At 36.9% G+C, this 23,608-nt stretch overlaps 1 protein-coding gene across 2 annotated transcripts in view; it reads right to left on the reverse strand.

Annotated features, from left to right (window-relative positions):
- The window catches only part of Epg5 (ectopic P-granules autophagy protein 5), a 239,997-nt gene extending 217,017 nt beyond the window's left edge, over positions 1-22,980 (reverse strand). For both annotated transcript variants that reach the window (XM_075375997.1, XM_075375996.1), the window contains exons 1-2: positions 22,873-22,980; positions 13,520-14,611 (exon numbers count right to left, since the gene is read on the reverse strand). In XM_075375997.1, coding sequence (XP_075232112.1) covers positions 13,520-14,611; positions 22,873-22,908 — 1,128 coding nt within the window. In that variant the 5' untranslated portion in view covers positions 22,909-22,980. The remainder of the gene's footprint in view (positions 1-13,519; positions 14,612-22,872) is intronic.
- Positions 22,981-23,608: the final 628 nt, after the last annotated feature.

The following is a 23,608-nucleotide window of genomic DNA, read 5'->3' on the forward strand; positions in this document are numbered from 1 at the left end:
ATTATGTTTTAATTAATAAGTATAGTTTTATAATTTGAAAACATGTGTGTTTATTTAAATAAAGATATAAAAAGCCATAAATCCCACCTTGTAAGTTGATAACTCAGATCCAAAAATACAATTAAAAAACCACTGGGTTGATTTATGTAATGGAGTTTGAAATCAAATGCTCATATTTTTCTAAGCAAGTTTATCAGAATACAAATAATTAGAATTACTAATAAGAATTAAAAGAATATACTAATCTAGTTATTTATTATTCCCTTAAATGTTTATTACAACGTTTAACATTTATTATTAGAAAATGAAAGCATTTACCTGACTATAGACTGCAATAATTTCTCAATAAACCAAAAAAAAAAATATTTAATGATTAATTATAAAAACAATTCATCACACACTTTCTCTGAACTTACAATCAATAGAAATATGAAATTATATACATTAGATTAAAATCATAGCTTGAAAAACGATACATGCAGAGACTGTGTCATGAACTTCTTCTGCGATTTTCATAATCTATTCGTGAAAATAATGGAAAAAGCTCATATAAACATACATCCTAAAATGCTTCATTTGTGACTTACAGCTAGTGAAAAATTTCACTCGGATTTTAGCTACCCAGCGAAATGAGGTACTGTAATTTTCATACATTAAGGAGCCGAATTAGTGATTTCTTATAACTTACGCACGGAAAAAAGAGGGAAAGTAAAGGAGGAACCTTGGAAAGGAGGAAAAGGAAAATGGAAAAGTGGAAGAAGGGAGAAGAAACTGGGGAAAGGGAGTAAATGGGTGGACTGGGGAAACAGGGAAAAGTGAAATAGGGATGTGAGGGAAAGGAGGAAGGGTGAAAAGGGATAAAGTGAAAGGTTAAATTTGTGAATTCTGTAATGTACAGATTTTTAATGTTTCATCAAACTTTCAATTGTGATTATTTAATTTAAACGTATACTCCAATTTAGCAATAGAAGCATTGCCGTGAAAGGTTAAATTTGTGAATTCTGAATGTACAGATTTTTAATGTTTCATCAAACTTTCAATTGTGATTATTTAATTTAAATGTATACTCCAATTTAGCAATAGAAGCATTGACGGGTCTATATATATATATATATATATATATACAAATGAATGTCTGTCACATATGCGTTCCTCCTATACCATACATCGGATTGCGATGAAACTTGAGTTGTGCGCACGCCCGCGAAGGTTTCTGAATTAGTTTGGACCCGCTAGGTGGGGCAGGAGTCGAGATACTTCGGAAAATTGTGTTTATGAACAGATTTGGCTCATATTCAGAATATATATTAATTACGTGAAAATAAATATTTAGCTGGGGTTGAGATATTTCGAAAAACTGTATTTATGGTCTGATTGGGCTAGTATTCAGAATATGTTACTTACGGTACATGGAAAGAAATACCTCTGCAAAAAGTGAACCCACTCGATGGCGCTGGGGTTGAGATATTTGGATAAATTGTATTTATGGCCGATTTGGCTCATACTATATTATTTATGTGAAAAGAGATATTTTTACAAAAAAGGGAAATAGGAAGAAAGGGATAAAGGGGAAAAGGGGAAGGTTAAATTTTGTGAAGTTCCGTAATACTCAGTTTTTAATGTTTTATCAAACATTTAATTGTGTTCATTTATCTATATACAGTGTTTCTAAAATGATAGGGCAAGCTATGCTTTTCGGATTCTACTTATAAAACTAAACAGATAATATTCTTAGGAAAAATGCCAGTTTCTCCTTCGTTCTCCCCAGTCCGCCATTTTGTTATTTTTATATAAAAATTTATATCTCAAGTTCGGGTAGATGAATTATTAATATTTAGTAAGCGTCTTGGTAATAAAGTTTTAAAATTAGCAAAAAATCAGGACTTATCAATACCTTAGCAAATTATAAAATGGCGGCCATGTTGATTTTTCAATCCATTATATCTCCATAAATATTAGTTTTCACATATTTGTTGGATGGATTACTCGGGACTTAGACCCGGCTGCCTTCGTAGAGAAGCTTGACTTAAGTGAAGTCTGCGCCCCTGGCTCAGCAGAAGAGAAGGTCACCAGACTAGTGGTCTCGTTAGAAATGACTTGCGGCGGACTCTCTAGGAGACATATTAGAAAGGGGCGACCTCCCGTCTATTGGTGGTCATCCGAGATTTCTGACAAGAGACGGGTGTGTCTAGCGGCCAGAAAGAAAATGACTAGGGCTCGTCTCCCTGTCCTGAGGGATATATGTATGGCCCAATACAAGAAGGACCTTGCATCATGCATTCGACAGGCAAAACGGAAAGCATGGGATGAGCTAATTGCGGAGGTACAGGCAGACCCTTGGGGCAGACCATACACTACAGTGGTGAAAAGGAGGATGAGACCCAGGGTCCCTCCTCTGCAGAACGCTCAAGAAATACGGGGCATAAACAGTGGTGTTTTTCCGGACGGACAAGAGATAATGACTGACGACAGGAACGATGGAGAGATTCCACCCCCTTTTACACAAGAGGAGTTATTAGATGCAACGTTACGCATGACCCGAGGAAGGCGCCGGGTCGGGACAGGTTGCCGAATTTGGTGATAAGGGTGGCGGTCCGGGACGCTCCGGACGTATTTCTTGAGGTATGCAATGCTTGCCTTGCAGAGGGGGTATTCCCGTACAAGTGGAGATGCCAGCGGCTGGTGTTAGTCCTCAAACCGGGGAGGGACCCGGCGTTACTCTCCTCGTGCCGGCCACTGACCGTGATAGCCGCCCTATCAAAAGTGATGAAGCGTATGCTCCAACGCAGAATATCCAACATGGTGGAGAGAGTGGGCGGACTCTCCGCCGGCCTATATGGCTTCTGGAAGGGGAGTCATTGATGCGGTGAGCGCTGTGTGCCAGGTTGCAGAGAGCTGCGAGGAGGAGCCGAAGGACGATGTGCGTGCTCGTCACCCTTGATGTGAGAAATGCATTCGACTGCATTTAATGAGGTCACTAGTGGAGTGCGGAATTTCGCTGTACCTGCGACAGATGATCAAGACGTACCTAACTGACCGTATGCTTGTTTGCTGCCTGCAAGATGGAACAGCAATTGAGCGTAATCTATACAGAGGAGTACCGCAGGGGTCGGGCCTCGAACCGACTCTCTAGGTGTTCACTTATAACAGGGTCTTCCACGCTCCCCTTCCGCCGGGGATGTCCCTGGTAGATTACAGAGATGACCTAGCTTTGGCGATGGAGGTTGACACAGTTCGCGTGCCTACCGTTAAGATATGAAATGCTTATCAAGCTAGGATGGCAGGGGTGGGTCTCACCCTTGCCCCTGATAAAACAGAGAAGCAAGCAATTTCTTTCGCAAAGAGACGCCCGAATCTGAGACTCACCTTGTAGGGAAGACCGATTGAAGCCAGATCTGGGATTAAACTCCTCGGGATCTGGGTCGACAAGAAGCTCCGGTTTGGAACACAGGCCATCGAGGCGGCTGCCAAATCGTAGAATACGATGAGGTTGGTTACCGGTCTCCTACCCAACTGCAGAGGCCGACCCAGTTGCGAAGACTGCTAGCGGGAGTTGCATACGCCACAATGTTGTACAGGGGGATGAATTGGGGGGGAACATCACTAAGTAAGCAAAATATTTAGGACGACTGGAGGCTTTTTCAGAGGAGATGCTGTTTACGGATAATCAGCACTTAACGTATAGTCTCTATGGAGGCGGCCGAGGTCTTGGCTGGTCTTTTACCTATAGACCTGCTGAGTGAGCAAAGGGAGAGACTCCAGGCATTGGGACCTCTATCTCCTGCCGATAAGAGGAGAATTTCTGCTGATACTGAAGAGGCGTTGTTAGGAATCTGGCAAAGCGGATGGGACGAGGGGACGAAAGAGCGGTGGACGTACCACATTGTCGGAGATATTAGAAGCTGGTACCAAAGGACTCAAGGTTCATTGGGTTACTCTTTAACGCAGTTCCTGGCGGGCCATGGAGGCTATACAGCTTACTTGTACAGATTCTGTTTGGACCACTCGGACCTTTGTCACACGAGTGCTAAGGAGACCCCTCTACATGTTTATTTTGGTTGTACACGATTTGAGAATGAACGCCATTCATTCCAAGATATGCTGGAGGCCTTGGGCGCAGAGGTCATGTTTAATCCGCAAGACATTCACAGAATTATGATGAGAGGATCCCTAGAATGGAAGGCTATAAAGAACTACGTTAAGAAAATGAATGACAGATTATATGCCTTGGAGAAAGTTCGACAGGGAATTCAAAGCCGGAGGGTGCCGAGCCGGTCAGCCCGCGGCTGAGCGCTTAGAGGGCCCCCCCCCAATCATGTGGGGGTCGTCTTCGCACAATGAGGTTGCGGGTTCTCCACATACCGCCATCTGATGGCTGTCTACTTCCCCTGATACTCTGGTCTCCTGTGCGTCCAGAGTACTGTGGTTAGATTGCTATTTGGTGTTTTTTTGGCTGCTGGTCGAGTGTGGACCTTCCAGTGGTTTCAGTCTTACTGAATAGAGTTATTGCGATCACAGTTAGTGCTTTCCAAGTAGACTCATTATTTCACTTTCTTCGGGAAGTGATCGGAGTAGCTTTATACGACGCGTACCTGCCTCATCGGGGCTGAAAGGTAGCAACGACTTCTGGTTGTAAGTCCCCGTTACAAGCAAGGGAATATTTTTGGCTTTCCTTAGTCCTGCTTGCGCTCTTTTTAGAGCGAGGGCCGTTATCCGTGGTTTTGTGCCGTACGTGTTCCGTATTGCACTCAATCGATCCAGAAGCGGCTAAGAGGTACAAAGAGTGACAGGGGAATAAAGAAGGTCCCCAGCTGTCCGTGGCTCGCTGCGGGCAGTCGTCACATACGTGGGTTCGCCCAGAGTTTCTTGTAGAAGGAAGACAGCGAGTATGTCTCGACCCGATAGTAGGCAGGCTAGGGTATCTCTGGCCAGTCTAGATGACCAGCTGGTAGTTCGGCCTGGGCGCAAGAGGAGAGCGGAGGTTTCACCGGTTCCCTCTTGATCGGAGAGTGAGGTAGAGATGGTTAGGGCTCCCACCAGTGAGTGTGTTAATAATCCTTTGGTGGAGGATTTCGTGGCTTCCCAGGGAGAACCTGGGAGCTCCGAGGCTATGCTGGCGGCTGCTCAACAGAGCTTAGACTATCTCTTCAGTTTTATTGAAGGTCCTAAGAGCGTCAGCGCTAGTGCGAGGGGCAGAATGTTGCCCCGATTGCGGCATGTTAAGGGTGTGCTGTCTGCCTTGGCAGATGGTTACGAGAAGTTGGCCTCAAAGCCCGCTGAGGTCAAAGTTGTTAGTGTCCCGACGCCTGCCTCGAGGCAGCAAAGGCGTTTCGCCGATGTTGTTAAGGGGAAGCGTAAGGCTAGGCACGCTTCCAAGCAGCCCGAGGTTCTTTCTGTTAATCAGCCTGAGGGGTCTACTAAAAGTAGTAGACAACTCAAGGAGGACTTTCAGGTTGCTCTTCGTAGTAACCGAAAGTGTCTCAAGATTAGGGAAATTAAAGAGACCAGCAAGGGTCTGGTAGTGGTTGCAAATAACAAGGAGACTGTCAGAGTCATCCAGGAGTCTCCGGAGGTGAAAAAGCTTGAGGTCCAAGTCGACCCCAAGCGCAAGCGTTGGCCCCGGTCATTTTCTACAACATTGACCGGCGGTTATCTGATAAGGAGGTTTTGTCTCTCGTGAGGGAGCAGAACACCGAGTTGGATGAGGCTGAATTTGCAAAAGAGTGTAGGCTACTCTTCAAGACCGGCCGCCGTGAGGCTCAGCGGTATCATGGCGTTTTTGAACTTGGCGCTGGTCTCTTTCAAAAATTTGTGTTTTAGGGTAGATTATATGTCGATTTTACTTCCTGTAGGGTTAAGGAGTACATTGATGTGCAAATGTGCTTCAAGTGCTGTCGTTTTGGTCACAGGGCCAAATTCTGTAAGTACGCGTCAGTCTGCGCGCATTGTGGCGCGGAAGGTCACAAGCGCGACGACTGTCCGCAGAAAGCCGAGGCTCCATCATGCGTTAACTGTAAAAGGTTGCGCAAAGAGTATTCGGTCAACAGTAAGGACTGTGGCTGTTACTTACGTACAGTAGAATTGTATTTCAATTCATTGGATAGTTAGTATCCTTCTTTGGGGCATTGTGTTTGCACACAGTTAGGATAGTTGTTGCTGGAGTCTCGGTGATGTTTTTCAACACCGCTCATTGTAGTTGGGCGATCTGCCAGGTCGTTTAGTTGTTCTTTCAAAATGATCCACCTCATTTCTGATGCGGAAGGCTGTATTTTTCTACTGCGAAGCTAAATCGCTTCTTTGGCAGTTTTATTTCTCGACCGCGGGTTTCTGTTGGTGTTGGCTCTGCTTGCAGAGTCGATTCCGCATTGGACATAGGTGGATCTGGCGGTAGGTTTTTCAGTCCCAGACTTGTCTGGGTAGCGGCATTTTGTTGATGGTGTCGGCCTGACAGAGTGTAGGTATCCTAGCAGCTTACGCTGCTGTATAATTACTGACTAGCCTGTGGCTTCTCGTACCTGTGTTGGCGCTTGCGGGGCCTTTCCCGTAGGACTCTCGGGTGGCTAGGGCACCGCCCAGGCAGTTTAAGTGGCCAGAAGTAGGCGCTTAGGCACCGGCCTCGGTTAGATTAGTTTCAATGGAGGTTGTGCTCGGAGGGGTTCGCTCCCCGTGCACGATTTACTAACTTTAGCGTGGCGATTTGTCTGATCGGAGTGCACACCTAATGGGGGTGATAGGTGAAATTGATTGCGATCGACCAGGGTGTAATCCGAGAGGCCCTCCTAACCGGAGCTGTAGTGGGAGATTAGAGGTTATACTCAGCTCCCGATAGACCAAACTTTAGGACCTCTGGGACTTGGTTTATTGTTTCTTGCGGCTGTACTCCGATCGCTTAAATTCTTTACGATCCGTAGCGGGCTTGATTATATTTATCTAGTATCAATGGGGTTGTACCCGGGGAGTTCGCTCCCCGAGCGCGATTAAACTTTAGCATGGCGATTTGTCGAATTAGAGTGCACACTTAAGGGTGATGCTGGTTTCGGTCGACCTGGGTGTATTCCGAGAGGCCCTCCTAACCGGAGCTGTAGTGGGAGATTAGAGGTTACACTCAGCTCCCGACGGACCGAACTTTAGGACCTCTGGGGCTAGGTTTATTGTTGCGGCTGTGCTCCAATCGCTTAAATTCTTACGATCCGTTGCGGTGACTGAATCTGTTGATAGATATGCTGTCGTGGCATTCTTGATGCATCTATGCACTAGGGGCGTAGTATAGTTTAGGCTGATTGTGGTAGGCGCGGGGTCTTCTTCTCCGCGAGTTAGGCTTTTGCTTACTTCCTGAGGGCAACGTGGTAGCGTTAGGTATCAGCTGTCTTCTTCGGAAGGCAGAGCTCAATACTATCTCTCGTGACGAATTACCGATGTAGATGTCCCTCGGGGCATCTGCATCGGTGGCATCTCCCCGTGGCCGAGCTGTACACTGTGGAATGTGTTTCAGTTTGAGGGCAAGAAGATGTCCTCCGTTAAAGCCATTACTGGCAAGGAACGGGGGGGGGGGTGTAGCGACCTGACACGCTACGAGGCGGGATCTTCTCCCCTCGGGGGGGAATTGAGATGTCTACTTCCCCTGTTAGAGGTAATCCTCCAAGAACGTTTCCAGAAGAGGTAAGGAAAAAACGGGTGAAAGTGCTGCTGACAAGCATCGCAAAGAATCTTAGAGAGATTACCTCGTCTAGATATCGGACATCTCTTCGGTGTTCAGGTTGACTAAACGGCTACGAGAAGGAAAGAAGCCTCGCCACCCGGTGCTGGGACGACGAGGTTTCTTGGCCAGAGGTTTCTGAGTCGGACCGAGCGGAGGTCTTCGCGGACACACTAGAGGAACAGTTCACTTTAAACCTCGCCGGCCCGAACAACCATGCAACTGAGGTGGAGTCTTTCCTCGCACATTACTTCACTCAGGTAGAGGATGCCTCCCCGCGAAATAGACCGCGTCACTGAAGCAGAAGTGACCACGGCTATCAAGACCACAAGCCCCGATAAGTCCTCAGGGGTGGACGGGATGAAGGCCTGAGGAAACCGGAACGTTCCCCCGCTCTCATAGTGATCCTGGCCACCCTTTTCACGTCCATTTTGTACGTAGGGTATTTTCCAGAATGCTGGAACGGTGAAGGTGGTATGCCTGCCCAAACCGGGAAAAAGTCTATATTCCCCCCGTAATTACGGGCCGATATCCTTACTGACTGCGTTGTCAAAGTTGTTCGAAAGAATTTTCCTCGAGCGACTTCGGCGATATTTGGGGCCGGAGGTTCGGCCTGAGCAATTCGGGTTCAGAGAGGGCCACTCGACGACCCTCCATCTAGTTTGATTGGTGGATAGCCTTGTCGAAGGCTTGAACAGGAAACCGGTGATCGTGGCCGTTTTCTTGGATGTGGTTAAAGCCTTCGATAAAGTTTGGCATGACGGCCTACTATATAAACTCGCTCACACGACGGTCCCTGGCCGCCATGTCAAGCTAATAAGGTCTTATCTACAGGGAATACAGTTCGTAGTACGCATTGGGGGGATCCTTAACTAGCAGGGCGATAACCGCCGGGATTCCCCAGGGGGCAGTCCTTTCGCCGACTCTACACAATACATATACAAACGATATGCCGTTGTCGGAAGGCGTCAACACCGCTTTATACGCCGATGATACGGCACATTACTACACAATCCCGAAATATGGATTACGCGGTTCAGAGACTCCAACGGCATCTGGATTTAGTGGAACCGTGGCTTGATATGTGGAGAATCAGGGTCAACAGGAAAAATTCGGTGGCCGTGCTATTCACATGAAAGCGACGCGCTCCGACCAGGCAGCTGAAAATCTCAGAAAAAAAATACCCTTTAAAACAAAAGTTAATTATCTGGGACAGTTTCTGAATAAATGACTTACCTTAGGGAACAAGTAAAATATGACCCAGAGGGCAAAGGCTGCCAGGGCTTCCTTATACCCAGTGCTTAATCGAGCCAGCCCCATTCCGCTGGCGACTAAGAAACTCATATACCGACTCTACGTCTTGTCAATTCTGACATACGCCTGCCCGGCATAGGGGGCTTTGTTGTACTCCACGTACCAGAAAAATCTGGTGGCAGTGCAAAACGTGGAGCTGCGGACGATTTTCGGAGCCCTGTGGTTTGTCAGAAACGCCACACTTCGCTACGACGCGTACATAAAAACCGTGTCGGAAGTGGGCGTAGCACAGGCGCGCGGACTGTTCGGGAAAGCGGCCATGTCCGAGCACAGCCATCTCAGGGACATCTGCCAGGAGGACCCTACACCGCCTATAATAGCCAGCAAGAGGAGTCGCTGGGTCCGCAGCAAAAGGCCTCACGCCGTGTTAGATGAAGCACCGTGAAAAGGCGGGACGACGGTTTGTGTATGATAAACCAGGCCAGGAGCCTCTACTTCGGATGAGCCAACAGGGAACTCACAGAAATGATTGCGGCCTTTAAAAAAAGGTCATTAACAAGAAATGTCTGCGTATTCTCATATTGAGTGTAAAGTTGTCACAGCTCATAAATGTATGGACACAAGGTTTTTTTTTAACCAAAATTAAATCAATTTTATTTACCCCAATCCAGTATCATACAATACTAAGGAAATAGAGAATATAATATAACACCCTAACTAGAGCTTAACAACTAATTAAACATTTAGTTGTGTGGTATTTTATTCAAATTAAAAGTAAATTAAATAAAATAAATACTGGAACCATAATTTAATCTAACCCATTCCTACAATAGCACAATAGTACTACAAAACATAAGTACAACAATAGTACAATAAATAAAATCTAATGTCCTAAGGAGTGCTTAATAATAACTGAACTGGTTTTGTTGTATTATGCTCAGCAGGTGTCCTCAACAGAAAATAGATAAGACGCTGCTACATGTCTAGACCCTTTTCATTGTCTACTATAAAGTTGGTGGCAGTCTTCAATTCAAATAAAATATCTTTTAAAACTTTTATTCAAAATCCATTGACTTTGTATTATGTTGATCCCATCCAAATTTAATATTCACTATTACTAAAGGAAATATATCTTACCTGACCGGTGTTAACTACACGTAGAAACCTTAATTATTCAAAATAATAAATTAAATAAATTGTTAACTTTCAACTTTCATTGAAAACATCTGAATCTAAGTCCATACTATCCAACTAATATTTTTCAACATTATTAGGTTTTTTGTGTGCGCGCGCAAATGGAAACGTTAAGAGCGATTTAGCCAGGCTTCATAAAAATTTAATATGTAGGTAGGTTGAAACATGAAAGGTTTGTCAAATTGTCCTTAATGAGGATCTTTCTTACAATATAGAACATATGCCTCCTTTTTATGTCTGTTTCAGCTCTTTTTCGGGTGAACCAGCACAATAATGGTGTCCACGCGATCCCTCAAACCCTTCCCGGACACGCGTGTGTCTGGAAGCTTTCTCCAAACACTATGGCCCCCCACAGAAGACAAATTGCTGTTAGACTGAAAGGCTCTAGCACCGAAAGGACTTCAGAGGACGGACTGAAGGGGGATATTGCCGGAAGTACAAAGCACATACATGCTTAGTCTCCCCGTATCAAACCGTCAATTATTTCTCATTGGTCTGAAGGACCGGAATGCAAATATCAAATCCGTCCAGAAATAAAATCTATAACCGCCACTACATAAATAATAACCCGCCAGATAAAATAGAAAGACACAGCAGCAAGAGACATTTGTACAGGTTCTGCAACTCCCGCTATCCTTGTGTTCCGACACTCTTCATTCATATAAATTCCTATGGAACATTGTTCTTCCGTTGTTTTATGTGAAATTACTTGAAAATAATGTAAAGATTTAATCGATTTTAAAATTTGCAAATATAGTATTATTAAGTAAAACTTATTTATTTAATAAACACTTCCAAACACAGGATGAAATTTGAGACACTACGTAAAGATGTGAACAGATCACTGACTAAGTCAGACCGACCAGTCTGTAACTGCAAAGCTAAATGATGCAACAAGCATAAATGAGCATATTACAACATGAATTTTCCTGATGACTGGAAGTGACTTCAAGTACCTGTTATAAAGTGAATGCAGTTGAATGGTTTAAACAAGTCTATTTCAACTAAATATAAAAATATTTTAGTGCCAAGAGGCAAAAATACGTCCTTGGCGCACTTATTTAATGAGTCAAAATGGTATCGCTTTTAACGGGTTTTTCATGATTTTTGAGAAGTTATAACTTTTTTATTTGCCATAAATATCTACAAAAACACTGCAAATTGTGTAGATTTGAGATTTTTATCATCAGCCCCATCAGAGTTATTTGAAGCTAAAATTTGAGTTTTTATAATTAATTTTCAAAAATTCATAAAACCAGTAAGTATATCACCACTAATATTATTTATGGTAAAACTAATAACATAAACCTACATCCCTGCCTCTTGAAAGACTACCAAAAGTGAAATTTTACTGTTTTTCATGTTCAACTTTATTGGTAATTTTCTCATAGAAAGAAAAGTGATAGGTAAATAAACCACTAGACAATCTTTTACCTTGAGAAAATACGATTAAATTGATTTTTGTTTCATCCTTCTAGGACCAATAGTTTTTTAGTTATGATTTTTTCCATAAAGCTTACAATCACAAAAATAGGTGTGCGCACCGTAATGCACGGCATTGTTCTGCCAAAAACCAAATACGAGACTGAAGAAATTTAGAATGGCACATGTTTTTCATTGCTAGGAGAGAAATTTAAATTGATAATAAATAATAGTAAAATAAAGGCAAAAGTAACAGAAACAAAGATAATGAGGAATTAAATATTAAGCTATAGAAACATAATGCACTAGAACTCAGAAAATTTTGCCATAAGAGAGGAAAATTCAATGGATAAAGTAAAAAAGAAATCAAAAGCAAGCTGGAACGAGCAAGAAGCATTTCATGTAGAAGAAGTTTGCTATCACATTAACAATTAAAAAGACATTCTTAAAAAAGTATTTTAACAAAGGATTTTATAGCAGTTAGACATAGACAGCAGGAAGGAAAAGAACAAAAATTTGAAATGTATGTTGCAGTAAGCTGTTTTCAACAGAGCTTATGTATATATACTTATAAAACAAAGTGATACGTATGTCAGGAGCCAAACTATTCTTAAACTAGTTTTCACAAATAATGAAGATACCATACAGGGTGAAGTTTCCGCTTGGATTAATAACTACAAACTGAATCTAATTTTAAGTCCCACAAAGCAGAGTACATAGAGAGTACACTCCACAAACAAAACAATTTATCCATAGAACTGATTTTAATACAGTTTTTAATCAAAAATATATTATGATTACTGGATAAATATTAAATTGTAAATAGTGTCAAAGTAAATACAGTAGTACATAACACACACTTTTACAACTGCTCAGTTCAACTAAAGACTATAAACTACAGATATTTTGTGACTAATAACCACAGCAATTAATCTCAGTTAAATTTAACAAATGATGTAAGTCACAAAAATGTTAAGTGAAATCAAAGTAATTAATATTAAGTATTTGAATAGACATAATAATTATATAGGCAAAACTGTGACCACCCAACTGAGTTTACATCAGTTAAAATATACAACATCCTAATATATCATAAGCTGCTCATGAATTTGTAAAAACATTTTACTCTTTAAGAAGAGATCATTTGATGAAATTATCTTGCTATCTTGCTTGAGAGGGGAAGCTGGACATTTATATTTAACAAAAAAAAAGAAGAAAAAAATGGCAGGATTGGATAAAATGGACAGCAGGAATGAAGGACAGTATTTTTACCTAGACAAAAACCGTCACTGATTAACCAAAGGTAATGATTCACCAAAAGTTTAATTAGGAGAAGGTTTATTGTCTAATCCCACACAGTAATCGTTACTAAAACCCCTACTGCATTAGCTTAGTAGCTGGAGGTAATACCAAACGTTTACATATTTTTAAGAGTTATTGTTTACAATAATAATGAGAAAATAAGATCTGCCGCAAAATAAAACCTCTTCCATCCCACTAAAATTACAATCTGGACCCAATCCCAAGATGGGCTGACCAAATATAAAGCTGCAACAGGCCTCAGCATCTAATTCTTAGACTTAGGGAATTAACTTATTTTTAATTTCTTTAATGACCAAATTTCACATAAAATTAAAGTTGAATAAATACTGGTGAAAAATGGAATCAAGGAAACTGATGACAAATTTTTTCACTGTGTTCAACCAATACCTGGTCCAATATTTTTATTCAGCCACTATCTACTAATATAATATTATCAAACAAATAAAAAATAACACCAAAAAACCAGATTCATGTGTACTATCTTTTCAAAATTAAATCAACTGGTAAAAGGTACAAAAAGTAATTTGTTTTTCAGTTTCTTGAATAACTGGAAATCTATTAACAAAAAAACATTATTAAGCATTTTAAACACAATATGAAAAATCTAAAGTTAAATATTAGTAAACATACCTGGCACTCCCCAGCTTCAGATACAGTAACTGTTTCAAAAGACCATAACTGATGTTGAAATTCTTTACATTCAGATTTTAATACATCTAATTCCATATTATTAGACGATAATTTACCACGAGCTCTAAGATAACTGATAAGCATCTCATACAGCTGACTACATATCATGGATGAACCTCTTAATTCATGTTCAATGAATTCAGATATAACATTTTGTAAACAACACAATTCACTATTATTATACAAAGAAGCAAGTTGTGCTTCTGTAAATGGTTTTATTGATGACATTTGTTCTTTTTTATATGACATAAATAAATCACTAAGATACTTATCTTGACTTTCTGTAGATTTACTTTGAGTGTAATTCATATTTTCATTTATATTTTGGTTTGATAAATTTAAATTAGTATTATTAATATTAGTATGAACAGAATCAATAACGGGTGCTGAAGGAGCAGAGGCTTCATTAACAACTTCATAAACGACATCAGCAATTTGTAACGCTTCCAAACCTTTTTCAATATCAACATCATCTTCATCTTCATCTGAAAGCAACGGATAAATTCTACCTTTACTAATATGTTCGGGTGATTCAAATTTTGTATCTATTAATATTCGTGCATCATTATTATTCTGTCCAGAAAATGAAGAAACTTGCATCTCATCTAATTCAGTAGCACTTGCCGATTCCGATAACATATCTTTATTACTTTGTAAATATTGTTTTACAACGTTATCATAACCCATTTTTTTCTTTTCTTTCATTAATTTCCATGATTCACTATCGACTTCATTTTGTTCTACTACTTTCTTTTTATTTTCCTCAAAATCATCTTTTACTATATCAACATTAGTCTTTTTGCTGTATCCAGAAAAATCATTACTATGTTCTGATATATCATGAAATGCTTCAAATATTTCACTTTCAACATTATCAACGCATTCAGACCTTGAACACGTAGCTTCATCTAAATCACTAACTTGTAAACTGGTAAAATTATCGGCAATATCTTCTACAGGACTTAATAACTTTTCTAATTCAGGACTTTCTGGATCGATATCCTTTACTTTAGATTTTCTATTTTTCTTTTTCTGAAAAAAAAAAAAACAAGAAAGTAATAAATATTGTAAACAAATTTCAGAAAAGTAAAGTAATTAAAAAGAAGACTATTAAAACTACAAAAAAAAACAACAAAATAGTAAAATAAATAATTAAAATGTAAAACCCACTCTTAACAACAATCTTTTAATGTGTCCTAGCGCTTTCAGAAAAAATATATAAAGATGGTCATCATGTGTTAAAATTGCGTCAACTTAACGTCCTGTCATAATGAGTCTCTCCACTGTTAGATAATGGTGGAGACACTCATTATGGCTTTTATATATTTTACACACTTTACACAACAATTCTACTCATGTGACAAAGTTTTGGTTAATAAAAAAAATGTTAAGTTCCTGAAGATGGAATTTGTTTCCGAAACCGCTAGGATGCATTAAAAGAGTGTTGGTAAGTGGGTGTTATATTTTAATTATTTATTATATAATTATACCAATGGGCCATGTTTGATAAAATTATAATATAGTAGAAATCTTAAAATAATAATTAGAACTTTTTTCTCACATAGGTGTTATAAGGATATGGATACAATTTAAAAATACATTCTACAACTCAAAATACGGAAAACAATAATGTAAACGAAGGTTTGAAAGTAATTACTTATCCAGTTACGGCAATCAAATTATTTTCCCCAAATTTATTCTCTATGTAAAACTAACACTGTTCGATGGACATATACTATTAGGCACAATTTATAATTTCAAGTGTAATTTGACTTTAACAATCTGAAAAATAGGGTTACATAACTTTATCTCAATTATAATTCAACAATTTTTTAATAGCCTCAACAAATAAACACTAAGAAAAGTCCTGGGTATCACCCAATACAACCTGATCATTCTGCAGCATCTCAAATATTTACCGCAATTTAGTACAGCTATTAGTGAGGTTTGTCCTCCATTACACTCCCCCATACTGTCTAACATTATTACCCCATGTTTTATATTACATTTATTGGTACATGTATAAGACTGTATTAACAAAAACTTACAACTTAAGTTCATGTTCATGCCTGTATTAAGTTTAAGACAGTCCCCGCAACTATGATTATTATGTTAGAATCTAGCAAGTATGTCCATACTTGTCTGATTACAACATAATGCAGATACCGTCATTTAGATTGTTCTCAGTTGTTAGGTTGTCTTTAGACACTCTAACTGATAACATCTCACAATCATCAGCCAGGCCTCAGTCAGGATGCCACCAATGTAAATCCATCAGTAAAATACATATCAAATTTCGCCTTCACATAGGCTTCAAACGGACATCTTCACATCCAACCTAACATGATTCCCTCAAACTAACTGACCAAAACCACAGAAGTGTGAAACCCGCACCTAGTAAAGATTTGACAACATCTTTCATGACTGTGAATGCCTCAGAAAATGAACGAGTTTAAAGTTAAATCAGTGCTACACTTATACCAATCAAAATTATGTTTTACGCAACATAGAAATTCAGACCTACAACCAAATAAGTAAACCAATTCAGGACACCTACGAAGGGGAATGCAACCCCTTTCCGGTCTGTGCAGAAGCCGGGGGACAAACCCTGCACCCCCACCTGGTCCCATCATGGTGTCTCATATGGCATTACCAAGTCACGATCAGCAGCAAGTCCCCCACCAGCAGGAGCCCCAAATCGAATCACAAACAATACCAATATACCAAGGCATGATGCCAATGCACCTAAGCCTAACCAATGATGCCTATTCAATGCCTAAGCTGGAACCCTCACCACCCGGGATCCTACCACGATCGAGTACCTCGATTAAACTCCCTCTGCAGACTTACACACTGCAAGGGCGTGAAGAAAACCAGCCACTATAGACCACTCCTCTTGGATCATCCAGTTAATAGAGAGATCCAGAAAGGAATGTATTCTCTCAAGTTCCCTAACAGCTCGTGAATGTTTGACCTTGTATCGGAGATAGACATAGAGGATGTAATTCACTAAATCATCAGTCCCACAATCCGGGCACTGATTCGAATCCACCAAACAAAACCTAGCCAAACACGCCTGAAATGCACCATGCCCAGAGAGAAACTGTGTGATATACCAATTGGGGGAGACCCAGTTAATCACACTTATAGACAAACTACAACTTTCTTCCAAGAAAATGTAGCTCTCTGCATTTTCATGTAACAAAGATGGAGTCATCTTCCTTGGTAATAATATTCTGGAGGTAAACTAGTCTCCTGTTTGGATCTCCGGGTGGGGACTACTAAGGAAGGGGTCACAAGAAAATTAAAAAATAACAGTCTACAAGTTGGAGCTTGTTATGTTTGAAGTCTAAAAAAGGTTGGTAGGTTATCAAATTTAAAGAGGGAAATGGATAGGTTAAATGTAGATGTAGTAGGATTAGCGAGGTTCGGTGGGAAGAGGAAAACAACTTTTTGTAACATGATTTTAGAATAATTAACTCAACATCAAATAAAGGGCAGGCAGGAGTAGGTTTCATAATGAATAAGAAGATAGGGAAGAGAATAAATTATTTCAAAAAGCTTAGTGATAGAATCATTGTAATAAGAATAAAATCGTTAACGTCTATATGCCTACAAGTGCCCATAATGATGAAGAGGTAGTGTGTATATGAAGAAATTGACGAAGCAATTAAACACATAAAAGGGGATGAAAATTTAATAATAGTTGGAGATCGGAATGCTAACATTGGAAAAGGCAAGGAAGGAAATATTGTGGTTAAATACGGGCTGGGTAAAAAGAATTAAAGATGAGACTGACTTAAGTATAATTTTGCATTAAGTATAATTTAGTAATTGCCAACATCCAGTTTAAAAATCATAACAGAATAATATATATATGGAAAAAGCCTGGTGACACTGCAACATATCAGAGAGATTATATCATGGTTAAACAAAGATTTAGAAGTCAACTTATCAACTGCAAAGCTTATCCTGGAGCAGACATTGATAGTGACCATAATTTAGTGTTAATGAAATGTAGATCGGAGTTTAAAATCCAGAACAACAGGTGTCAGATGAATCAATGGTATTTAGAGAACCTTGAGAAAGAGGAAATAAAGAATAATTTTGAGGAGGGCATCTCAGGTCTGAGTAAAAATAAGGCAGAAAATATAGAAGAAGAATGGGAGAATGTTACAAAGAAAATTCTTAAATCAGCAGAAGTGAACTTGGGCAGAACAAAGAGAACTGGTAGAAAACCTTGGATATCAAAGGAAATATTGCAGCTGATGGATGAATGAAGAAAGTATAAGAATGCTAGTGATGAAAAAGGTAAAAGGAACTATCGACAATTAAGAAATACAATAAACAGGAAATGCAAATTAGCAAAAGAAAGAAGGGTGGATTACAGAAAAGTGTTCAGAAGTAGAAAGATAACTTATCATTGGTAAAATAGACAGAGCATTCAGGAAAGTTATGGAGAATTTTGTGGTACATAAATTAAAATCTAATAATGTGTTAAATAAAGATGGTACACCGTTTTATAATACGAAAGGAAAGGTTGATATGTGGGTGGAATACATTGAAGAGTTACACGGAGGAAATGAATAGAAAATGGTGTTTCTAAGTTGAAGAGGTTGAAAAGGGAGATACAATATTGAGATATGAATTTAAGAGAACATTAAAAGATTTGAATGGCACAAAGGTTCCTGGGATAGATGGGATACCTGCATAATTACTGCATAGTACAGATGAGAAAGCGATAGATAGATTATACAAACTGGTGTGTAATATTTTGAAAAAGGGGAGGTTCTGTCGGACTTCAAAAAGAATGTTATTGTCAAAATACCAATAAAAGCAGAAAAAGATAAACATGAAGAATACAGAACAATTAGCTTAACTATTCATGCATCAAAAATTTTAACTAGAATTCTGTACAGAAGAATTCAGAGGAGTGGAAGAAGTGTTAGGAGAAGACCAATTTGATTTCAGGAAAAGGATAAGGTCAAGAGAAGTAATTTTAGTGCTCAGATTAATAGTAGAAGGAATATTAAAGAAAAACAAACCAATGTACATGGCATTTAGACTTAGAAAAGGCATTTGATAACATAGATTGGGATAAGATGTTTAACATTTAAAAAAATTTAGGGTTCAAGTATAGAGACAGAAGAACAATTGCTAACATTTACAGGAATGAAATTGCAACAGTAATAATCAAAACATAAAAAAGAAGCTGTAATAAAAAAGGGAGTCAGACAAGGATGATCCCTATCACCATTACTTTTTAATCTTTGCATAACTACCAGTTAATGATGTTAAACAACAATTTAGATCCGGTAACAGTGCAAGTTGAAAAGGAAGCTATGATTTGCTGATGATGTAGAAATTATAGCTGAGATTAAATAAGATTTAGAAGAAACAATGAATGGCATGGATGAAGTCCTACGTAAGAACTACCCCGTGAAAATAAAGAGCAAAACAAAAGTAATGAAATGTAGAAGAAAAAATGTGGACTAGTGAATATAAAAATAGGAAGAAAAAAGATTACGAAAGTAGAACAATTTTGTTATTTGGGAAGTAGAATTACTAAAGACGGAAGAAACAGGAGCGATATGAAATTCTGAATAGCAGCTTTCAGTCAGAAATATAATTTGCTTACATAAAAAATTAATTTAAACGCCAGGAAAACATTTTTGAAAGTATATGTTTAGAGTGTAGCTTTATATGAAAGTGAAACTTGGACAATCACAGTACCTGAGAAGAAAAGATTAGAAGCTTTTGAAATGTGGTGCGCTATAGGAGAATGTTAAAAATCAGATAGGTGTTTAAAGTGGCAAATTAAGAAGTGTTGCAGCAAATTGAAAAAAAAAGCATTTGGAAAAATATAGGGTACTTACGTATAATGCCACCGCAGCTACAGCTTTATTTAAAAACAAAGTAGTCAATCGGATTTTGGTGGAAAATGGGCCGATATAGAGTTTAACATAGATTCAAAACAGTCTCTTTATTAATTTTAATAAATAGTTATTTATTTTATAAATATATAACCAAACTTAACCTACGCTCACTTCGCTTGCTAACCTTGACTAATTAACAGGAGTGTTTTGATTATTTAAATAATAAATAATTGCAATAATTACTGAATTTATTAAATAAATACTCAAAAAATTACGGTGTTAATAGCGAGCGTAGGTTAAGTTTCATTAAATTATATTTATAAAATAAATAAATATAAATAACCATTTATTAAAATTAATAAAGAGTCTGTTCATTTTCCACCGAAATCCGATTGACTACTTTGTTTTTAAATAAAGCTGTAGCTGCGGTGGCATTAATACGTAAGTACCAAATACAGTTAAAAAAAGAGACAGACTTATAGGCCACATATTAAGGCATCCTGGAGTAGTAGTAGCTTTGATATTGGAAGTACGGGTAGATGGGAAAAATTATGCAGGTAGGCAACGTTTGGAATGTGTAAAACAAATTGTTAGGGATGTAGGATGTAGGGGGTATGTATACTGAAATGATGTGACTGGCACTAGGTAGGGAATCTTGGAGCTGCATCAAAGCGGTCAAATGACTGAAGACAAAAAAAAATCTACAAAAAAGGTTTTATAAGGAAAAATTAATCACAAGAAATTTTATTTTTTTCTGTAGTTGTTTATCCTGTTAAATTACAACTAATGACAGAAGTTAACAATATCAGAACAGTAAAAATCAATGTAAGCCCACATAAAACAACTCTTATCCATTCATATTATTATTTTTAAATAGATCTAATTTGAGTAATAAAATTAATAAATATATCAAAATGGAAAACAGAAATAAATAATTCTACCTAAAAAAAATTTATGACACAGTCTACTTCCCATTTTTTTTAAAATGTTACCCAAATCCTAGAAAAAAATATCCCATTACAAAACTGTAAAATGCATGATATAATATTATTTTTAAATAGATCTAATTTGAGTAATAAAATTAATAAATATATCAAAATGGAAAACAGAAATAAATAATTCTACCTAAAAAAAATTTATGACACAGTCTACTTCCCATTTTTTTAAAAATGTTACCCAAATCCTAGAAAAAAATATCCCATTACAAAACTGTAAAATGCATGATATAACATAATTTTTTTATACTCTTTCAATTTAAACATTGTTTAAATATAAGTGATAGTTAAAACAAATATCTAAAACATTTAAACACAGTAACAAATCAAATAGTTGTAATGTAATAGCTATGTACAAAATTACAGGACCACAACAGATTATTTAAAAATCATTCAGTGTGGTGCAGAACCCCGCACTCCCTGAAGTTCTTTAATATGGTTAGCCTAATTATTATTCCACCATAACTGGATAAATAAAAAAAATAATTATTAATCAGATTAACTATGTAAATGACACACATTGCACAATAGAACAGTGCTATACTGGACCTCCAGGATCCCAAACCTCAGCCAACAAGTTAAAACATGCCATTTTGGAGAAAGGTTTTAATTAGGTCTTGATCACTAACACAGAAAGTGTTAAAAAAAGAAGATTTTAAGGCTTAGCTCTCCTGACAATATGATTAATCTAATCAGAAACATAAATTGTAGGACTAGGGGTTCTAGCATTTTTAAAATGAAGTAGCATTTCTCAGTTTATCTTAAGATACACTGCATTAATGCTTATTTCTTATTTTTTTGATGAGCTGTTGTTTAAATTATTTTACTTTTAAAAATACTTTAATAAAAATTTATTTTTATATTTTTTAAAAATTAAGATCAATGTAAGCTTTAAATATTTTGGCAAATTATTTATTAAAATTTTAATTTGTTGATGAAATATTATTTTTTAAAAAATGAATAATTTTCTATATAAGCAGATTTATACCAGGAAATCTCCATATTAATATTGTTGCACATAGCATCATTGTAAATGGAAGGTTTATAAGGAAAACTCTTTAGTGTGTCATCAAATGGAATACTCTATATGTTAATTCAAATTTTGCCATCCTTTTCATCTTTTCAAAAAATAATTATCACTTCATAAAGATAAATGTTAATTATATAGTACTATAAATAGTAGTAAAAATAGTACTATAGTAATTAAATTATATAGTACTATAAAGTACATTAAATATAAATAATGTAGTTACAAAACAAAATTAGGCAGATCCTAAATATTTTGTACATTTATTCATCTTACTTAGCAACAAAAAATTAAAACCAAACAATTTATATCAAATGAAGGGAATATTCATTCATTCAACATTCATTTTACAATAGAAATGAAAGATGAATTTATAGCAAAAAAATACAAAATCCTGAATAGAGATTGAACCAAGTACTTTCTAGATGAAGACCAACAATGAAAACCACTCTGCAATGGAGATTAGAGTTGAGATTTGGCCACTTACATGCCTATTTACTGCCATACCTATAGGTGCTTCAATTCTGTTTACTGTTGCACAAACACAACTTTGTACACTTAATAACTTTTATTGTATACAGAGAAAAGTAGACGCTCTGATCAAAATTCCATAAAATATTTTCCACAAAATTGTTTCAAATTTATAATTTAAGTTCATTTATTTATTTATTATATTTTTACTAAAATAGATTACAACTAAATAAATCACAAAAACTTATCTTTTCAAAACGGGTCAAAAAATTAATAAGCCTTTAACATTGATGATGTAGATATTTCTGTATTTAAGTTTTATATTTTTTTTAAGCTGATAGATGCAACTTCAGTTTAGGAATAGATTTATTAAATTACTTAAGAGAATAACAAAAGATAAATATGACGACGCTACGTCTTTTTAATGTATTTACTTCTTTTCAATAACAATTTACTTAATATTAACTCTAACAGTAAATTATCATTTAATAATAATTCTGGCTAAAATCACTTTTTATATGACCATCATTTATTAATAAAACTGCAATTAATTTCGATAAACCCCTCTAAAATCGAAACTATTCGTAACTAATCTGCAATTTTTAATTAAACTACGCAACAAAAATGAATAAAATATATTTAACGTAAATAAAACAAATTCGAAAGCAAATTCCAAAATATAAATATATTTGAAGGGTAGATACGAAATCTACAACAAATTTAAAAATAGAATATATACGCTAATAAAGTGTAATCTTTTGTTATAAATGCTGTAGAAAAAAAAAGTAAAGCAGTTTAAAAATAAAAACATAAGTAAATCAGAAAGGTTATGTAATAATTTAGAATAATAATATGTTCAAAGAAAACAAAACAAAATAAAAAATTCGATACGTAAACAAAAGTTAAAAAGAAGAAATTAATTACCTGATTGTGTTTATATTTACTATGTACTGCCTCCATTATGGTGTTTAAAATAATCACTTTCTGATAAGAATATGAAATACTAAAGTTGAATATCAGCTGTTTATTGAGAGTATTGCTAACAAAATATCATAATACCAACGTAAAAAACATATATATTGTATTTCAATAGAAAGTCATTTAATCGATAAATTTACTGACTTCCAAATCGTCACTCTTAATAATAATAATTTTAAAAATTCCTCTGATACATTACTTAAATTGTTTATTGTAATAATTGGTCTACATTGGATTATTTTTCCATTATCTTCCTACTTCTCTCAGATTAAAGTTGCTCTGATATAGTTCTAAATTACTAGGTATACTATCCAACTTGCGCATTTCACCTTATTTTCCAGTTAATATAGTATGCTATTTCTTATCTAAAATCATAATATTTTCTACAATATTATTTGGTTTGATCTACTTATACATAATTTCTTTATCTGCTTACATGTTAATCTAACGATATTTACATCCTTCACTCATTATTTATCTACTTTGAGTATTTCAATATTTGACATCCGTAAAGGTTATTAACCTTCAAATTTTCCTTTTACCAAATAAAAATTAATTCTTAAAGTTTAAGACACAGCTCATTAATATATTTTATGCAAAAAACCTCTATTCTACTTTTTTTACATAAAATTCCTTAATTATGAACTTTTGCATTATCCGTCAACACCAAATTTTAGTTTCA

Source organism: Lycorma delicatula, chromosome 9 (assembly GCF_047948215.1).
Source record: "Lycorma delicatula isolate Av1 chromosome 9, ASM4794821v1, whole genome shotgun sequence".
Taxonomy (NCBI): Eukaryota; Metazoa; Arthropoda; class Insecta; order Hemiptera; family Fulgoridae; genus Lycorma; species Lycorma delicatula.